Below are 19754 nucleotides of genomic sequence, written 5' to 3' on the forward strand. Positions count from 1 at the left end.
TATTTCAAAGACATATTCTGTTCATTTATTATCCATACAATAATAATCTGTCAGTTGGTTGGAGAGCAGATGGTCGTTGATACTTACTTTTCACCACTCCCTGTTGATGTTGATACTGGACAATCAATTTTTCAGGAATTTTACTCTGCAGAATTAGTAGTTTTGCTTACTTGAACCACTAGATCAATCATGAACATATTACAAAAGCTAACATATCTATTAAGAATAGTACAGTACTAACATACAAAAAAGAAAATTTAGCTGCTGGCAAATTAAGACTTTTCCTTGAGTTCTCAGAGGAGCTGAGGGAGAACTGAATTATAAATACATTTTTACAGTTTGATTCATTTTTTTTTCATGCCACCTCCCCCAAATACACAAAATCATCTCATTTATTACCAGTTAAGGGCATCCTTAACTGATGTTGGGTGTGTATTAATGTGAGGATTCTCATGCTTGTTATAAGGGCATATGTGTAGGTGTGCTTTTAAAAATTTAGCTTAGTTAGCACATGCACAGGTCCTGGGTTCAATCCCAGCACTATTCAATATAGTTGAATAATTTTAAATAGATAATTTAATTTTTAATACCAACATACATATCAATTTTTCTGTGTATATGTGACAGTGAATTCTGAGATCCAAAGTATGTACAAATTAAAATGCAATTAAATGAACTCTAGTGATAATAACTAAAAAGAAATTGTTTTTCCTGTTTTCACAGCTTGCAAACCAGGATTCTACAAAGCATTTGCTGGGAACACAAAGTGTTCTAAATGCCCTCCACACAGTTTAACTTACATGGAAGCTACTTCTGTCTGTCAGTGTGAGAAGGGTTACTTCCGAGCGGAGAAGGACCCACCTTCTATGGCATGTACTAGTAAGTCTATTCACTTTGTATTTGGAAGTCCTGTTTCCACCCTTTTGGTCTGTTCATTCTAAATATTAAAAATAAAAGTGCAAAATCCTGTATCATCAGTGCTATTTGTATTTGATAACAATCTAGGGAAAAACTCTCTCCTTTTAGCAAAGCCGCTTTTCAAAAGTTTATAAGGGGGTGAATGTGGTGAAAATACCATGTACATGTGTGTAAATGGAAAAATGAGACTTGTTGAAACTGTTCCAGGAGTGGGGGACAGGAGATAAAGGAGAGTGATGGGGGTGGAGAATTTAAGTATGATATATTTGATGCATTGTAAGAACTTCTGTAAATGCCATAATGTGCCTCTGGCACAACAATGCAAAAAAAGAAAGAAAAGTTTAGAGGAATATTTGCTCCTCAAAACTTATCTTGACCCTTGATGCACAAGGGTCAAATAGGGCTTCTTGTTTGGGTCCCTATAAATATCCCCTAACTAAAATCTGTTCTTAGGAAGTTAAGGCAGTTTAGGACAACATGAGAACTTATCAACAAAACCTCAATTCTTTGCTTTAACCATTTTAATGCATATCATTTTAGGAATATAAAGCTTATTGGGTGAGGGAGTTTCCAGAGAAACTTTAAAAGTGAGGGAAATGCAGAGAAGCTTGACTCCCGACATTTTTCTTTAAAGGAAGGTATTTTTGAGTTTGCTCAAATATCATTCCTCACATTCTCTCTGATTTTTGGGGGGAACCAATAGAATATTAGATCTAAATGTGGAGATCATTTTGATACATGCACACAGAATTTAAAATTATTTATTGTCTTTTATTATTTGTGTTGTGAAGTATCTATACATCTAAAAGGTAGAAAGTGAAGATATTAATGCATAGCTAAGGAAGGCAAAAATAAAATGTCACTCCCTTAGTTTTTAAGTTCTTGTTAAACAAGATATTATATTTAAAATTTGCCTTTCTTAATGATTCATTGGTGCCAAAATGTTGCTTCTTGTATATAATTCCCTAGATAGAAATATAGATTGAGAATTATACAATGCCGAATGTTCTTTACAGACAATAATGGAAAATCTTGGGTTTTTTTTTAACTTAATCAACGTAATTCAAAAATTTGTCTTCATTATTATAGATTTTGTAATAAAATGTTTTTATAGAACATATTTAATAAAACACAAAACATTGATTAGTAGTTATAATTTTGTCTTTCAATTGTAAAAGCTGAGCAATAACTTTCCTTAGAAAATTACAACCTGGATAACTACTACTTTGATATTTTTTCCTGAGAATACTATTTAAAATTATAGGTAAGAAGCAGGGCATGGTGATACATTGTCTATAATCCCAAAAGAACTGTATGATTGAGGTTGGCCTGGGCTACATAGCTACTCTGTCTCAGAAAACAAAACAAATGTTAAAAATTAAATTTAAAATGAATTTATGTTAAAAAATAATTAAACTTAAAAGTTTTAAATTAAATAGATTCCTCAAGATCTATATAGAAGACTGAATAAAGATTCCTAATTGGGTGATGGAAGAGAATTTTCTCTTTTTATTTTCTTCGTAGGCCAAAATTGAAGGGATTAGGTAGTTGCCATCATGAAAATCCTTCAGTGATGTAGTAGACTAAGTAGCTTGGAGGTTTATAATTCATTGGATAGAGACTGGATAAGGAAATAAATGTGGGTTTTTTACTGAATTCCTAAGGCAAAGATCCGATTTTGAGGGATTCCAACAGACCAAGCCTGGCCACTCACTCCACAAGTCAGTCAAAATGGAAAAGCTGGTGGTGAAGTGGGAAAGGAATTCATAGCCATGCTTGGAAGGAACCGGGGTAGAAAAGGGAGGTTTAGGGAACAGCATCCTTGCACTATCTTCATGGTACTGACAACACCTTCAGGACTATACAAGGAGCAAACAAAAGAGGAACAAAAACCAAAAACACAGTAAAGCAGTACTGGTCAAACCGGTCAATAATCTAGCTGATTATTATAAAACCAGAGTTTTAGGTCTCAGACCCAAACTCCAGGGGTTCCACATGTTAAGTCTAGCCACTCACCCCAGCATGCTAAGTAAAGAGATGAGCAAAGATGATGGGCAGAAGTTTATTACGCAGCAGGGCATGCTGCAAGAGGCAAAGCAAGCACTTCAGCTCATCTTCTCCATACAGACATTTGCTTCAAATTTAAACAGGGGAGGAAGAATTAAGGATGGGGAAAAGGTTTTATTAAACAGTCCCAGTCACAGGTGTGTTCTGGTGGTCATAGGTAGTTCAAGTGGAAGCCACAAAACAGAGACAGAGATACCAAGCTTTTCCTCTGATTTTAGTTAATTTATGGGCTCAAGTATCAGGAGTTAGTGTTAGCAAAACCAGTTTCTGAATTCCTGTTACAATTATCTCAGGACAGTTATGTGGAGCCTTGTCTGTGATAAGAAAGTTGCTGCTGCTGCTGGAGGGTAGTTTCAACTGTTGTTACAAGATATTTATTGATCAGACTTGCTGTTCCTGGAATCCAAAGTGAATGAAGGAAAAGATGAGGGTCAGAAAGTCAAGATGGAGTTAGTTCCTTCAGGTTTATGGCAGTTACTGGCAACTTCTGAGCACATAACAGGACTTGTAAAAGCTGACTGTTGACAAGCTGTTGGTTATAATGTCCTTGAAAATATCACAGTTACTCTTATCTTGATGTCTTCTGCCTTGAAGGGGAGGGTTACCAGTTTTAGATGATCACTCCTTGAATGATTAGCATGTGTATGTGAAGAGTTGAGCGGGAATCTGACCCAAAGTTTAAGATAGCAAGAGAGACAGATGTCAAAGGAAGCAGAGATACCAAGCTTTTATCCTGCTTTCCATTACCCACTTGGACATTTGTAGGCCCAAGTAAAGAGTCAGTGCCTTTAGCAAAAGCAGCTCTTAAGTCCCTGTTACAGGAGGAAATGAGTTTCATGCATCCGGTAAGCTTTTCAGACATTGTTTAGTTAGGTATGTGTGTTTATCAACTTATTACTTTGTTACTTGAGTTTTCTTTCTTTTATTTCCTTTTTATGAAGCTTGGTTTTATAAATTGTGTTTGAAATTCTATTCTACCTTGGCTAGACTACATGGACACAGAAACATTTAATTTTGTCATCCTTAGAGCATTAGACAAGGAAAACTACAGCATTATTGCTACTGGGAAAAAATAAACAATTTTCTTACCACACATAATTCTTAGTTGTAATAGACTCCTCTAACAAAAGACAGATTAAAAAGAGAAAAACAAAAATTTATAAACATGTTTATGGGAGGGATACATAGCAGATGAACAAATCTTAAGGAGGTAGTTTGAGTTTAGGCATAAATATCATTTTTAATTGAAATGAAGAAAGAATAGGGGAGTGAGCAGGAAAAACACTGTGAACAAAGGCAAAGCCTTTTATGCACATTTAAGTCAGAGCCTTCTTCACAATAAGTGTTGCTAATGATTTGTATTATCTCTTCCTCAGAAGAGAGGGAGACACCTTTGCAAATGGCGATTACCATCCCAGTTACTTCAGAGATCAGGAAAATCACTGAGGCTAACATTGGCAAAAATCTGAAAATAACCAAAAAAAAAAAAGGAACTGAATGTGGCTCAAGTGGTAGAGCAACTGTTTAGCAAGTATGAGCCCCTGAGTTCAAATCTCAGTACTGTAAAAAAGAAAAAAATTAAGATTACATCTGTAGTTGTACATATCCATTACAAAAATGATAATTTTTATTTTCAGAGCTTCTTAAGAATCTCTAATTTCTCAAAATAATAAGTTCAAAATAGTCTGTAGAGCAAAATGGTATATGCTGGTGTCCTAAGTTGTCATCAGGGATCAGAAGGAAGAATGCCCCCAAAAAGATGAAGTGCTGAGCTTAAGTTGGGTTTCTCTAGTGAGCCAAGGAGAGCCACCTCTCTAGGCTTCTCCGTGTGACTTCCCTTAGAGATCCTCTGCCTTATTTAGCAGACTCAACATAGTGTACTTAACAGTAAGTGAACTATCTTCTCAAGTCAGCTTACCTGACAGTGAATATTGGTGCTTATAGCTAGTAATGTTGACAAACTATTAAATTCTATTAACCTCAGTTGCACCATTGATGGTGTTAACAACACTACCTCATACTGTTGTCAGAATGATTAAGTTGTCAGGGGAAAAAGAGAAGTAACTAAGATTTCTACTGTCTGACGTTTTTAGACATAGAATCTCTCTATGTTTCCCAGGCTGGCCTTAAAATCCAGGACTCAAGTGATCCTCTTGTCTGAGCCACCTGAGTTCTGGGACTACAGGAGTATACCACCATGCCTGAGTGAATGTATGTGTTTAAAAGAAGGAAGGACTAAAGTATTTCAAATGGCTAACTAAGGGACCTGGCCAATATAACTAGTAGGGGAAGATTTCATAGATAGGTGTAATAGACAGTCATATAAATAGTATTTTTAAGCCAGACACTGGTGGCTCAAGCGTGTAATCCTAGCTACTCAGGAGGCAGGTATCATGAAGATTAGGGTTTGAAGCTAGCCCAGGCAAATATTTCATAAAACCTTATCTCAAAAAACTCATTACAAAGAAGGGCTGGTGGAGTGGCTTAAGGTGTAGGCCCTGAGTTCAAATACCAGTACCTTAAATAAATACATAAATAAATAATAAATAGCACTTTTAAGAAGCCTAAGAAACCCTTATTTTTAATGCCCTCCTCGAAAACAACAACCCAAAATTGTCTGGTAGAGTGAGGCATTTAATTTTATCAGCAAGAGTTTAATAATCCCTTCAGGTTTATAGATATGAGTATCTTTATCATTTCATAATGATAGTTTATTTTCTCTTCTCACATTTTTTGTGGTACTGTAGTTAAAATCAGGGCCTGGCACTTGCTAGGCATGTGCCCTACCACTTAAACCATGCCCCAGCCCTTTCTGCTTTAATTTTCAGATGGGATCTCACTTGTGCCTGGGGCTGGCTTCTGATCATGATCCACCTATATCTGCCTCCTAGATAAATGGATTTACAGGCATGTGCCACCAACTTCTTTTGCCTAGGCTGGCTTCAAACTGAGATCCTCTTTTCTCTACCATGCTAAGAAGATAGCTGAGATTATAGGTATGCACCACTATACCCAGCCCCTGTCTTTAAATAATATACATTCAAATTTCTGTCCTTAAGAAACGCTTCCAGTTCATTTTTTCTCTCCTCTAACACAAACACCTTGGAAAATCAGAGTTCTTTGGCTGTGACTACTTTTCACTTTAAATATTCATTTAACTGTGCTGCATTCAGATTTTTGCTGCTCATTTTACTGCAATTGCGTTTTTCTTCTGCCACTTCCAATATACTATAAAGAAAAATTTGCCAATGATCTTCATTTCTATTTTTTATAAGAAACACTTTTTTCACGTTATTCATGACATTTAACTGTTAGTCACTCTTTTTCTTGAAACTAAGTGTTCCCTTTAAACCTAAATCATTGCTATCTCTGTTTCACCCTCCCCCTTTTCTGACCATTTTGTTTGCTGCTTTTAATGGTTTGTGCTGTTTTCCTGCCTATTAAATGTTAACTTTCCTCCTGCTCCTTTCTTTTTTCATTTTGGTCTTGTCACACATTTCCATTGTCTCCCGTGGTTTCAAACATCATATGTAGATTGATGATGCTCATGCTTTTGTCTCTATCCCAGTCTTCTCTCCTGAGGTCCAAGGTCTTCTAGCCAAATGATTATGGAATCTAGAAAGCTGCCCACACCCTGACTTCATATTACTCTGTGCCCCCTTAGTTTGCTAAGCCTCCCCTCCTAAGAATCTGAGCTTTTTCTCATCCTTGGTAACAGCTGTTTCTTCTGCTTACAGAGCTCTCCTTGTAGGATTTTATTCATTTATTTATTTATTTTTATTGTTGTGCTAGGAGTACATTGTAGCATTTACAAAGGTATTTACAATCCACCAACTATATTATACTTGAATTTCCCCCCTTCCACTCTTCTTTCATCTCCCCTCCCCAGATTCCTAGAACAGTTTCTACAGGTATCATTTTTGCACATATATATATGTGTATACATTATTTGTGCCACATTCATCTGCCTCCTTGTAGGATTTCTTATAGTTGTTTCTTTTTTGCTGTTCAACATGCTAGCATCAGATCTTAATATAGGCATTTTCTGACTACCCATTCAAAAACAGAATCCTTTCCATTTACTATTTTAATATCATTATGTCTTATGATTTACAGATTATATAATTATTTGAAAATCTCTGGCTTATTTATATACTTGCTTCCTTGTTTATTGTCATTCTATCCACACTAGACAATAAGGGCCATGGGATCATGGATGCTCTGTCTTAGGTCATCCTCCCTGCTCATAATAGTACCTGGCACTAAAGATTTGATGAATGACAAAACTAATCATTGCAAGCTTAACATGCCAAAGCCAATTTTATTGCTTTCTACCTTGATTTACTCACCCATCCTTGACACATTTCCCTTATCCCATTGAATCCTCATTTATCTGCTTTTAAGACCTAAGCTTCAATATCTTGTCCTTTGAACCCAAACCTGATATGTCCTACCAATTTCACTGTTTAGTACTTCTGTCCATTCCTTCAAGTCAATCTCTAGCCCATCTTTTAGCTAGACTTCAACTCTCTTTTAGGCTAATAATATCCTCACAAGTCTCCTACCTTTGGTCTTCCATCTCTCCCAAATAATCTTTCAAACTGTTAGCAAATATTCTCTGTGAAACAAAAATGAAAAATGACAATGTCAAAAACCTTGATCAGATTTGCACTTCTGCTTAAAGCCTTTCAAACCCCAGCCTTCTTTGCCCAAATTGTACTTCAATCCAAGAACATCTGATGTCAAGGATTAGCTTGTTTTTCTCTTTCCAACTTTAACTGTATTAGGATCTCTGCAACAGCCTTAATATCTACTTACACCAACAACATACTTGCAGGTTTGGGCTTATGTTTTTGTTTGTTTGTTTGTTTTTTCCAAAAACAATCCATTGTGTTCCTTTTGCATAAACTGCAAGATGTATCAAACAATGTAGGAATAAAAAACTTAAAAATTGAACTGTTGAAGTGTTTTCTTTGATGTTTTAACCTGTTTCACACACTCTAAGCTTTATTTCCCAAAGGACTCATTAATGTATGTTCTGTACATTAAAGGCAGAGCTTGGAGGGCAATTCCAAGCTCAGTTCTTGGTCAGTTAGGGCTTCATCTGAGATCTGTTCAGAGCACAGGACACCCTACTGCCTGCCAAGAAGTCTGTTATCAAAATAACTGTCTAAGCCTTTTCTAGTCCAAAAGGGGAAAATACTCACTAAGACTGGACAAAGTAGGAAAAATAGCAGTTGCTAAGAAAAAAGTACTTATCAAGCAGAAAAAGGTTACGCATGAGACAATGTAGAAAAGTGACGGGTCTATTAGGTGGATGGATGAGGGGTTTGAAAAACAATAAAATTCCATGGTCTTAGCATTTTTATTTTGCTATTTCTTGCGTGTTTAAATCAATCAGGGAATTATTTTCTGGAGCTACTGAACAGATGCTGGGAGATTAACACATTTCACAGCATTTATGATAGCTATTTAGAAAAGTTCCACCAAAAATGTAAATCATATGGGTGTGTAATTCCAATGCACACCATTAACTGTTTTGTTGTCATCATCTAGCTGGGTAATCAAATACCTTTTGAGTAAAAACAGCCTCTTGCAACTTCATTCTTAATACAAAGGCAAATATCATGTCTTTGTATTTGATATACAATGACAGTGATTGGGAAGGAAGCATAAAACTTCAATTTACTTTTGCTCTAAAACTAACATTGTAAAGCATGGCTTCTTTATTGCTGGAGTAATTGGCCACTTCAGAAAGTCATTATTCTCTCGCTCTTACTTTGAGTAGAATAAATAGTGGTTAGGGCATAGCAGGAGAGTTCTTTCCTCTTTTTAGCTGTGCTAGTCAAGTCTCACACTTCTGGGTGTGTTACAGGATGCTCACAATCCAGTTCTGTTTTAACTCCATCTCTGCATTTTTTTTCTTTCTCTCTTTTTCTTAAACTCATGTTTTGCATGGAAGAAATTTTTCCTGGTCTGTGATTTTCCATATCACAACTGAAATATAAATGTATATCCGATTGTTCAAAGGACTCAGTGTAAACACATAGCATCTGCAATTTTACAGAAGGCAGAAAGGGAGAAGTTACGAAACTGGATTTTATTGCCTCTGGCAGGTTGTGTCACATTTTATATTTCTCTTGTAGAAAGTAACTGTAAATATTTACTCAATACATTGCAATACTATATTTTTATAATTCAATGACCATATACACAGAATAAACATCTGTAAGTAATGAATCACAGTTTCACCAATATAGATGACTTATCTATCGTTTGCACTCAATTTTCTAAAAAAAATGACACAATGATTTTAATTTTTATTTGAGCAGAATATTTTTAACCAGTTTCCTTTGGAAAAGTTCACTATAAGAAGAAATATTAAAAGAACATCTTGCAGATGCTGAATGAACTGATTTAGTACTTGTTGCCAGTGTGAATCTATTCCTGGGCTCTACAATAGAAAATCAGAATTTTCCCACGAAATATCATCTACATGAACAGACAGCAGACTGCCCAGAAAACATCCATTCTTTCACAGAGAGCATTTGTAGTTATCCCTAAAATGTTATGCATCTTCAGGAAGGTTCATTAATTTGCTTGATTCTACTTACTAGTAATTTTATATTTCTTCCCAAATTATGACAGAGATTAGTCTCCCCACATTTCTCTCTTCCATTTGCAATGGAAGTAATTGCAATTTTAAAGTAATTGACTCAAACATAGGAAAGATTCAAGGTAGGTGTGCGTTTTTTTCATTGTATTAGGGAGACTGGACAATGTTTAACTCAAAAGACCTAACACCAGAGATTCATTTTTTAATTTACTTTTCTGATGTGCCTTTTAGTCATATAGATGTTTTTTTCCCTTTTATTCTTGATCTGAAAAGATTTAATACATTTCTGTGATTCATTTCTCTCACTCTTACAATTAATTATTCTATGGTTTTATATCAAGATTTGTTTTCTTTTTCCCTGCATTGATAAGGATAGTTGAAAACTACTGTTTTGGAATTGTCCCAAGCTAAAACTATGCCCATGCTCAATGGCATAGAAATCTGGGGATGCAAATATTTATTTTTAAAGTTTTCAGGTGTCTATGGCACTGTATTTTAAAAAGTTTTCATTCCCTCCTAATGGGCAATGAGTAAAGAGAGTTGGTACTTTCCCCCTCTGTTATGGATCTTTATTAGTCAACCAGTTTCCATAATATGAATATTCTCTTCCATTTGAAATTATCTTCACCCTTCATCAGTAATGTGAGGTTCTTACAAAGATTACAAACTTGAACCCTCTTCTTCCCATTGTTTTTCAACATTTGCACTATTTGCACTACATAAAATCCTGCATTCCATTCATTCCTTTAGTTAAAGCACTTGTTTGAGTCAAGCTGGACCATGTAGAGCTGTGAACATGAATGCAATTGCTTCCTTGTAAGATGTAGATTTATTTGTTAAGTATCAGTCTTTCCTACAATGAGGATACTAATAACTACCTTGTAAGATGATGAATGTGATAGATGAAATAAATCATGTGAAATGCTACATCGTCCTTGAGTTGGCTATGCTTTTGAATACATTTCTAAAAGCAATAAAAGTGACCGATTCTGCTTGAGGACATCAGGGAGTTGTCACAAAGGGAGTGGCATCTAAATCTGAGTAGGAATTTTCCACAAAGCACAAGTAGGTATAAACAATTCAGGAGCAGAATGTACAAGACACGAAGATACAGCAAAAGAGGCTAAGGGATGGGCCAGGACCTGGTTGTGAAAACTTGTAGACAAGGTCTAGATTTAAGCCCACAAATGAATGGTCCTTGGTCTGTTCATTTATCTTTGTTTTCTTTAACTATGAATTCAGAACAAACAGAAAATCTAAAAAGAATTATTCAAGTCCTCAATCATGATCTCTTAAGAACATCAATGAATAGCAAGCCTAGTCATAAATTCAGTTACTGAAAATAAGTGCAGGAAGATTGGAGATGCATTCTGTTTTGCAAAATTCTGAAGTACACATTCTGTTCAATTTTGAGAAATATTTACTTTGAAATTTTAAATTTCAATTGTTCTTTTGTAGATGAAATTAATCAGATGCTCTATGATAGATTTAAGGGACTCCCTTGTAGGATGGAAATAATTGCTTACTGATTTCTGTGTTTTAAAATTTTGTATTTGACAATAATTTGAAAGAAAAGCACTGTATAAAATACTTTTTAATATGTACTTCCCAGGCAATCCATCTGCATTCAGAATACAATGTGGTAAAGTTAAAAAAAAATCTAAGCATGCAAGAGACTAGGTATCATACTGTAATTAATGAATTGCATGTCCTTCAAACAATTATTATAACTTCCTGTACTTCATTTTATCTGAACAAATTGATATAGTTCTTTACATGTGCAGTGGTTAAAGTTTCAATAATATGGTTGTCATTCATTTTCAAATTAGTATTTATTTAATGAAAAAGTAAAAAGCTTTTACTTAGAAGAAGAAGTGCTTTAGAGAGAAGACAAAATTCTGTTCAGATATCCTTATTAAATATTTTAAGTGAGTGTTATGAAGGACCTATTAACAATATGTTTATATGTAAAATTTAAAATTAATAGACAGGCATGTTGATGCATGCCTCTAATCCAAGCTATTTCAGAGGTGAAGGTAAGATGATTGCCAGTTTGTGGTCAGCCTGGGCAAAGTTACCGAGATCCTATCACAAACACAAAATATAAACAAAAGGTTTGGGGGTGTGTGGCTAGGTGTTACAGTGCTTGTCTAGTAAGCATGAGGTCCTAACATTCAAGCCCCAGTACTACCAAAAAACTTGAAATAAATACTGAAAATGCAGTGTGTGAGATAACTTCTAGAATGTTAAATTATGTTTATATGTAGGTCTGAAAACATATTTTAGGACAATTTTTAAATCTAAGATTTCATTTGCCCCAATGCATTTTTCTTCCTTTAGTAAATTTTGCAATCTTACTTATTTGCAAAAGCAGTTACCTAGACATTTTTAGAAGGTTCACTGTTCTTCAAATGTTTTTTGACACAGGTTAACATTGAACTATTTGTCTCTCATGTATAAACTCATAAGTATGAATATGTTTGCTTTCTGTTAGCAAACTGTACTACTATAGTCCCAGGAGACATTAAATTAACAAAGATAGTAACTGAAGAAGTGATAATATACAGCTCAGTAAGCAATACTTTTCTGCGACCTAATATCCTCAGGCATTTTTGTGTTAGGCAGCCTTGCGTCACTGTAAAGGTACCTGAGGAAATCAACTGAATGGAAGAAAGATTTATTTTGGCCCACGGTTTCAGAGATTTCAGTCCCTAACTCATGGACCCATTGCTGTGGGCCTGTGGCAAGGAAAGCAGGGTGGAGCATCATGGGAACTGAGAAGCAGAAAGAAAAGGGTGCTGGCGTCCCTGTATCCCCTTTAAGGGCACGCATGCAATGGTCTACTTCCTCCAGTTAGGTCCCACTTCCCAATAGCATCATAGGCTGGTAGCCAAGCCTTTAGCACATGGTCTGTTGGAGGATATTTCACATTCAAACCACAATATATTGATATTTTTTTTCTTTTTTTGTTGAGAGAGTGTCTCAATATGTAGCCCAGACTGACCTCAAACTCACAATCTTCACAAATGCTGGGATTATAGACATTCATCACCACAGCTGATCTAATTTCCTTTATTCTTAAGGCAAAAACAAACGCAGGTGTGAACTACCATTAACTATAGAGTTAATATGCAAATAGTCACTCTTCAGTCAATATGAAAACTCCCATGTTTATGCATTAATATATTGTTGTGCTTATAAATATGAAATGTAAATCTCCACTGCTCCACGCAGTGACTGTTACATGACCCTTAAGTTTGTTCTAGTTCTTCATCAGCCTTTAGTTAGGTTATGCTACAGAAAGCTACTGTTCCTCCAGATGATGCTTTGAAAATAGATCCTCTGAAGCAATTTTAAGGAAATGTTGGAGTCAATAAAGTGAAACAAAATTGCATTACTTTTGCTTCAGCATCAATCTGCCATTTTTTGTTTGGTAGCATGTGGGATTCAATATATTTCACAGAGAAATTTTGAGATGCAGTTAGTCATAAAAATAATTTTCATAACAACAACAACAAAAAATACCTTAAAATGAAGCAAAAGTCACAGCATCCTGGTCTCTGCTATACTGGGATAAATATGGTACCAGCCGTGCTGATGCTTTTCTAGGAAAGGAAGAGACAGTATTGCCACAGACTTCTAAATTTCACTGGGACACTAGTTCTTTGTTCTTGGAAGTGTAAAGGAGGAATCTAAATTGAAGCAAAAGGTGCTTTCTACTAGAATCCCTAGTAGAAAATAAAATTGTATAAAAACTAGTAGAAATAATATTGTAGAAAAAGTAGTAGAAATAAAGTTCTACTTTTTATATAAGCTTTATTATATGATGGGCTTTAAATACTGCTAGTTGCAAATCAAAACAATTGCTCTTTTATTGTTGTAAGGGTCAAAGATTGTGTTTCTTCTATGTCAATTATTTGTTTCATTTAAAGAAACAAAAATCAACATAAGGAAATCCCTGAGAGTTTTTAATACAGATGTTTCTAAAAGGGTTATGGCTGCCAAGTTACTTTTTCAATGTGTCATATAATCTTTGTATAATTTATAAATTATTACAAAGCAATCAGGCCTCATTCATAAAAGCCCAGTGACACATAATTTGGTTGAATCTGAGGATTAAAATTAATTGTTTCTCTTTGTTTCCAGTTCTAAATCTTAGTAAATGATTCACTTCATGTCATTACAGTTTAATATTTGCATGAAATCACAGTTTAGCTAGCATAATTTAATAACAATTAAAAAGCTATTTAATCGTAATGCAAATTGGTATGAGAGCCCTTGAGTAAGAAGGGTGTCGGCCTTTTTGTTATTTTTTAAAGTATCTTCATGTAGAAAGTTATATACTTATAGATATCTATTACATAATTGTTAACATTCTTCCTAGTCATGGAGGTACAGTACTATTTTGTGTTTTCCATTATAAATAAGAGAACAACCAGAAACTTGAATATGTTATTCTGTAGGAAAACATTACTAAGGAAATGGTTATGAATTTTTATCTCCTAGGTGTAAGTCTAGCTTGAAGGTAAAAAGCACATCTGTTCCTGTGTCCCATATTTTCTTTTCTGAATACACTCTAGAACATGAAATAGCGCAAATAAAAATACCCAGCAACCTTTTAGAAAAATCCCCCTTCCACTTCAGGTGATACACATATGGATGGCTGAGATCACTACCCTACAGGTTGCTGACATCAGGATCTGGCCAAATAAAAAGTAAATTATAACACTTCTTAATATCTAAAGTCAATACAGAGTGGTGTAGTTTTATGACAAACATCATGCTCCTCTCACACTATCCCGTTCTCATATAGACTGCCCACCACACTCTATCCAGAATGTTTTCCCTCATTTTCATGCATAAGATCTGCCCGTTTCTTCCTGTTATATATAGTGAAATTTCTAGATTAATTCCATTTAGCTTAGTTGTCCTGGATTACTCAGCTTCTTCCTGTTTTTTAAAATCATGTGCTCTCCCTCTGCAGTTACTCAGAGTGCTTTTCTGCCAGTTCCATCACTGTTTCAAGACTATTACCTAAAATCACAGTCCTCCTAATGCTTTTATTTCAGCTCTTGTACTTTACTTTCCATAATTATATTTATTATAATTTGAATTTTTGTTTATGTATGTGTTTATCTAGTCTTTGCACTAAAATTTAAACAACAACAAAACAGTAATTTTGGGTACCACATTTATCATTGCAAGCTCAAGATCTAATAGAGTTCCTGCCATACAGTAGTCACTAAAAAAAAAAAATATTGGATGATTGTAGCTTGAAATACAAAGGAAGCCAAACTTCACAATGACTTTATAGAAGAAAATGTTTCGGAAGTATATCTTCTCTCTAAAGCAGAATTCCCACTCTGTAAAAAAGATTTTCTTATAAGAGAATTAGTTTAGATTTCTAAAACAAGGCATCTAAATTGTGGCAGGAGTATTGTTTGTTTAACCATTTGTACAATGAGATATTTTCCAAGATATTTCACAGACATTATTCTTTTTTATAAATTTTGTTTTAGGATATATTCATTATACAGGGGGATTCAGTATGACAATTCCAGTTACACTTATATTGTACATTAGTTACATTGCATTCATCGTCTCTCCCCCTCAGCTTCCTCCCACCTGCTTAAAGCAATTACAAGAGGTTTCTGGTTCAAATATGTATATGAAGCCCATCTACCATGTACTGTCATCTTAATCTCCTTCATTCACCCACCCCCCCTCCCACAAGTACCCACCACACACACAATATATCTATTTTACAGTCCTGTTTTTCATTATTAATATTTAAGTTGATGTTCAAAGGGGTTTCTCAATGTACACCCACCTGTGGGTATCTATTACTTTGGTCCATTCATCCCCTTCCACCCCTTTACCTCCCATCCACCCCCTATTTTCAACAGCTTTCAATACATATCTTTATATCCTCAACCTTCACATCTTGTATTTTACACTGTTCCTCATGCTCTGTCATTCTCTTTTCCTTTCCCTCTTTCCCTGAATTCCATAGAGTAGTTCCACTATTACAAACATATTCTACATCTGAGTTTGTATATGATCATGCTTGTTTTTTTGTATAGGTTTATCCTTTGACTCTATCTTCCGCATGTGAGGAAAAACATGTGGCCTTTGAGCCTGGCTTACTTCACTTAACACAGTGTCCTCCAATTGCATCCATTTATCTTCAAATCACATGCCATTATTCCTTATGGCTGAGTAATACTCCATTGTGTATATACCACATTTTCTTGATCCATTCATCAGTTGTAGGGCATCTGGGTGGTTTCCAAAGCTTGGCCATTGTGAATAGTGCTGTGATGAACATTGGTGAACAGGTGTCTCTACTGTATCCTGTCTTATGTTCCTTTGGTTAGATGCCTAGGAGCTGTATCACTGGATCATGTGGCAGTTCTATCTTTAACTTTTTGAGGAATCTGCTTTCCATAGTGGTTGTACTGATTTTCATTCCCACCAATAATGTATAAGTGTTCCTGTTTTGCCTCATCGTTACCAGCATTTGTTGTTTTTATTGCCCTTAAATATGGCCATTCTAACTGGGGTGAGATGAAATCTAAGTATTGTTTTGATTTGCATCTCTTTTGTCACTAGGGAAGTAAATCCCAGTTCCTCCACTGAGTGGCAATCCATATTCTGCAGGTCCCAGCAGGCCTGCCTCCCAAGGTGCACAAGCATTACTTTTACAGAGTATGGATACCTTAGTACTTCACATAGAGCACTTAGCACAGTGCCTGGCACTGAGTAGACCTGCAGGTGTGTTTAAGGAAGAGTTGTTAAGTACTCCATACAGAGTGATATGTGCAGGAAACCAATGAGAATGCTGTTCACCCACTCCATCAAAACATTGTGATTTATGCAGCCTTAATGATAACAGAACTGAGTGTGTGTCTTTTAGGGAAACCTTTACATTTCAGAACACAGTTAAATTGTGTTTAGTAAGGCTAATATAAGTAAAAGCCTAGTGACCATACCTTATATGTGGTACCTATTTATCAAACCATTTCATGCATTGCTTTTATACTTCAAATCAGCAAGTACTAATTAAAGTGTGTTTACTGCTTCCCATTTCCAATTCTCTCACTCTTCCACCTCATCTACTTACTCTAAACTTATGGCTATTTGTTCCTAATATTTGCAAAATAGACTGTGATTTTCAAAGGTAATGAATGGGTGTTTTGTATACACACCCATCACAGCATGAAGACTGAAAGAGACTGCACACAATGTGCTGTGTGTTTGTATGTTACTTTTTTTTAAAATGTTAAGTGGGGATATAATTAATAAGGTAATAATTACAGTCTTCACATGAATGATTTTGTTATATATTTTCCAGTTTAAAATTTTAGAAGTACACATCCCATAACTTTATAAATCTGCTTACTTTGACATCAAATGTTAGAATTCATATGCCCAAAAATTAGGATATAGACTATCTTCATCCTCAAAGACTCCTTAGTTGGATATTTTAGCCATATGTTCTTTATAGCATCCATAAGAAATAGCTCAACTATTGTCCTCAAAATTGCTCAACTAACATAAAATGACAAGGATTTATTGATAAAGTTTTCAATTTAGCACCAACATTCATTGTCCTATACATGTACATTTGTTTTTTTTTTTTAATTTCTTTTCTCTAGGGCCACCTTCAGCTCCTAGGAATGTGGTTTTTAACATCAATGAAACAGCCCTTATTTTGGAATGGAGCCCACCAAGTGACACAGGAGGGAGAAAAGATCTCACATACAGTGTAATCTGTAAGAAATGTGGCTTAGACACCAATCAGTGTGAGGACTGTGGTGGAGGACTCCGCTTCATCCCCAGACATACTGGCCTGACCAACAATTCCGTCATAGTACTTGACTTTGTATCTCACGTGAATTACACCTTTGAAATTGAAGCCATGAATGGAGTTTCTGAGTTGAGTTTTTCACCCAAGCCATTTACAGCTATTACAGTGACTACAGATCAAGATGGTAAGTTCCACTGCTATTCTCTCAAAATTCACTCATAATTGCTTTTTATATGTACTATCTCCTAAGGGCCTCTCTTCACCCAGAATACAACACAACCATATATGCTGTCTACCACCCACATGATTTTCTTCTACTTGTTCCTTCCCAAGATGCAGAAAATATTTTTTAGTTACTTCTAAGCACTATAGATAATAAGGTAAAATGCTACTCTCTAATTTGTATGTGTTTTTAATATAATCAAATACCAATGTTTCTTAATAAGTTCAAGTTACTTACCAATGGATGCCAGCCACAAATTAAAATGTCATTAAATGAATTAAATTTCAGTTGCCCATCTTAGGCCATCTCTTCTCCATGTCAAATAAAGCAAATAGTAAGAAGTTGTTTTAACTATAATTCATGCCTCTTTTATCAAAAGCATTCTAGCCAACATGTTTAACCATGATCTACTCTAAAAAGAAATGTACGCAAATGTTGTCATCTATGTGTAGTTTGTGAAAGTAGTAAAACTGTCTTTAAAAATTATGATAAATTCAGTTAAATGTACCATTTGCAACACTATAGTTTTTTTTATTGTGATGTAGTTAGGCACAAGCACTCTTATGATTTTATAAGTATGCACTCTGTTTAGCTCCCCTACCACATAGTTATATTACAAAACATGATATAGGAAAAACTTCTGAGATTTAAAACAACTCATTTTGAGAAGAATTCATATTCTATATAGGCACACAAGTGATTGTCTTGTAACAGAAAATATTATAAATGTACACATAGATGAGATAAAAATTTGTAAAGATAAAACTAGTTTTATATAAACTATTAGTTTGCTAGGCCAACTACAGGAAATGCCACAGACTGTGTCACCTAAAGAGCAGACATTTATTTTCCTGCAGATCTCTAGGCTAGATATCCAAGATCAACCTGTTAGCAGATTGATTTCATTCTGAGGACTGTTTTATTGACTTATAGGTGGCCATCATCTTCCACACTAATCTCCTAATATATTCTTCTTATACAGATACCAGTTATTGAATAATGGCCCATTCACATGTCTTCATTTTACCTTAATTACTCTTTAAAGCCATATTCTAGGTACTGGAGCTGGGACTCAACATACGAATTTATTTCTCAGCATAAAATAAGGTAACACATAGTGATATTTAAAATAAAAAACATACTGAATGTATTGGAATATTTCCTACCATTAAAAATAAAAATATTGTGATGCATACATTTTGGATGAACCTCAAAGACTGATTGAAAAGGCTAATTTCAAAAGCATGAATATGGTATGATTCCATTAATACATTTTTGAAATAACAACACAGTTACAGAAATGGTGAATAGATTACTACTTGCCAAAGTTTAGTGATTTGGGGGAGAGTGATGTGACAAAATGCATGGAATTGCACACACATACACACACGGGCACACTCAAGCCCTGTGGATCTTACTAATCAACTTCCAGTTTTCTTGGTGTACAATAATGATGCAAATAGGCAACACTGTGGCAAGCTGGGCAAAGTGTATACAGGACCTTTCTGCTTATTTTTGTTTTTCTTTTGTAAATTTCTGTGAATCTATAATTGCTTCAAAAGACAAAGTTAAAAACATTACTACAGCAACAAAATATATAGGAAAGAAATGTTAAAATTCTACTGAAAGCATACATAAAATGGATGGGAATATTTAATTCAAAATATTATACATAAATCCACTTGCTGATAATTTTCAGAAATGTTCTAATAAATAAAGCAAAGTCAAATAGTGCTGTTCAATTATAGCCTTTGTGTTTACTAAGCAATTTTCCCGTTCGTTTAGAAAATAGTTCCACAGCACAGTTTGCTTTATGGTTGTTCAAAATAGAATTCCTATTTCCTCATGTTTTCTTTCCCTCTCTTCTTTAGTAGAGCCAAAATCTTGTCAGATATGTAATCAGTGAAAAGAGATTAGGTTCTTCGGGTCCCCTCTACCTTAATAGTTTATTTCTAGGGATTTTATTTTTGCCACTCGATCAAAAAATACAACTCACTTCCACAATTCTTGATCTCAGGTAAAGTAATGACATTATAAGACAAAACAATGTAATATATATAACAAATTATATATATATATTTATATAGCATATATATGTAACATATATATATGCTTACATA

At 34.8% G+C, this 19754-nt stretch overlaps 1 protein-coding gene across 6 annotated transcripts in view; it reads left to right on the forward strand.

Annotated features, from left to right (window-relative positions):
- The window catches only part of Epha6 (EPH receptor A6), a 933912-nt gene that overhangs the window by 364648 nt on the left and 549510 nt on the right, over positions 1 to 19754 (forward strand). For all 6 annotated transcript variants that reach the window (XM_074072951.1, XM_074072950.1, XM_074072946.1 and 3 more), the window contains 2 exons: positions 724 to 879; positions 17260 to 17595. In XM_074072951.1, coding sequence (XP_073929052.1) covers positions 724 to 879; positions 17260 to 17595 — 492 coding nt within the window. The remainder of the gene's footprint in view (positions 1 to 723; positions 880 to 17259; positions 17596 to 19754) is intronic.

This window comes from Castor canadensis, chromosome 5 (genome assembly GCF_047511655.1).
Source record: "Castor canadensis chromosome 5, mCasCan1.hap1v2, whole genome shotgun sequence".
In the NCBI taxonomy this organism is placed as follows: domain Eukaryota; kingdom Metazoa; phylum Chordata; class Mammalia; order Rodentia; family Castoridae; genus Castor; species Castor canadensis.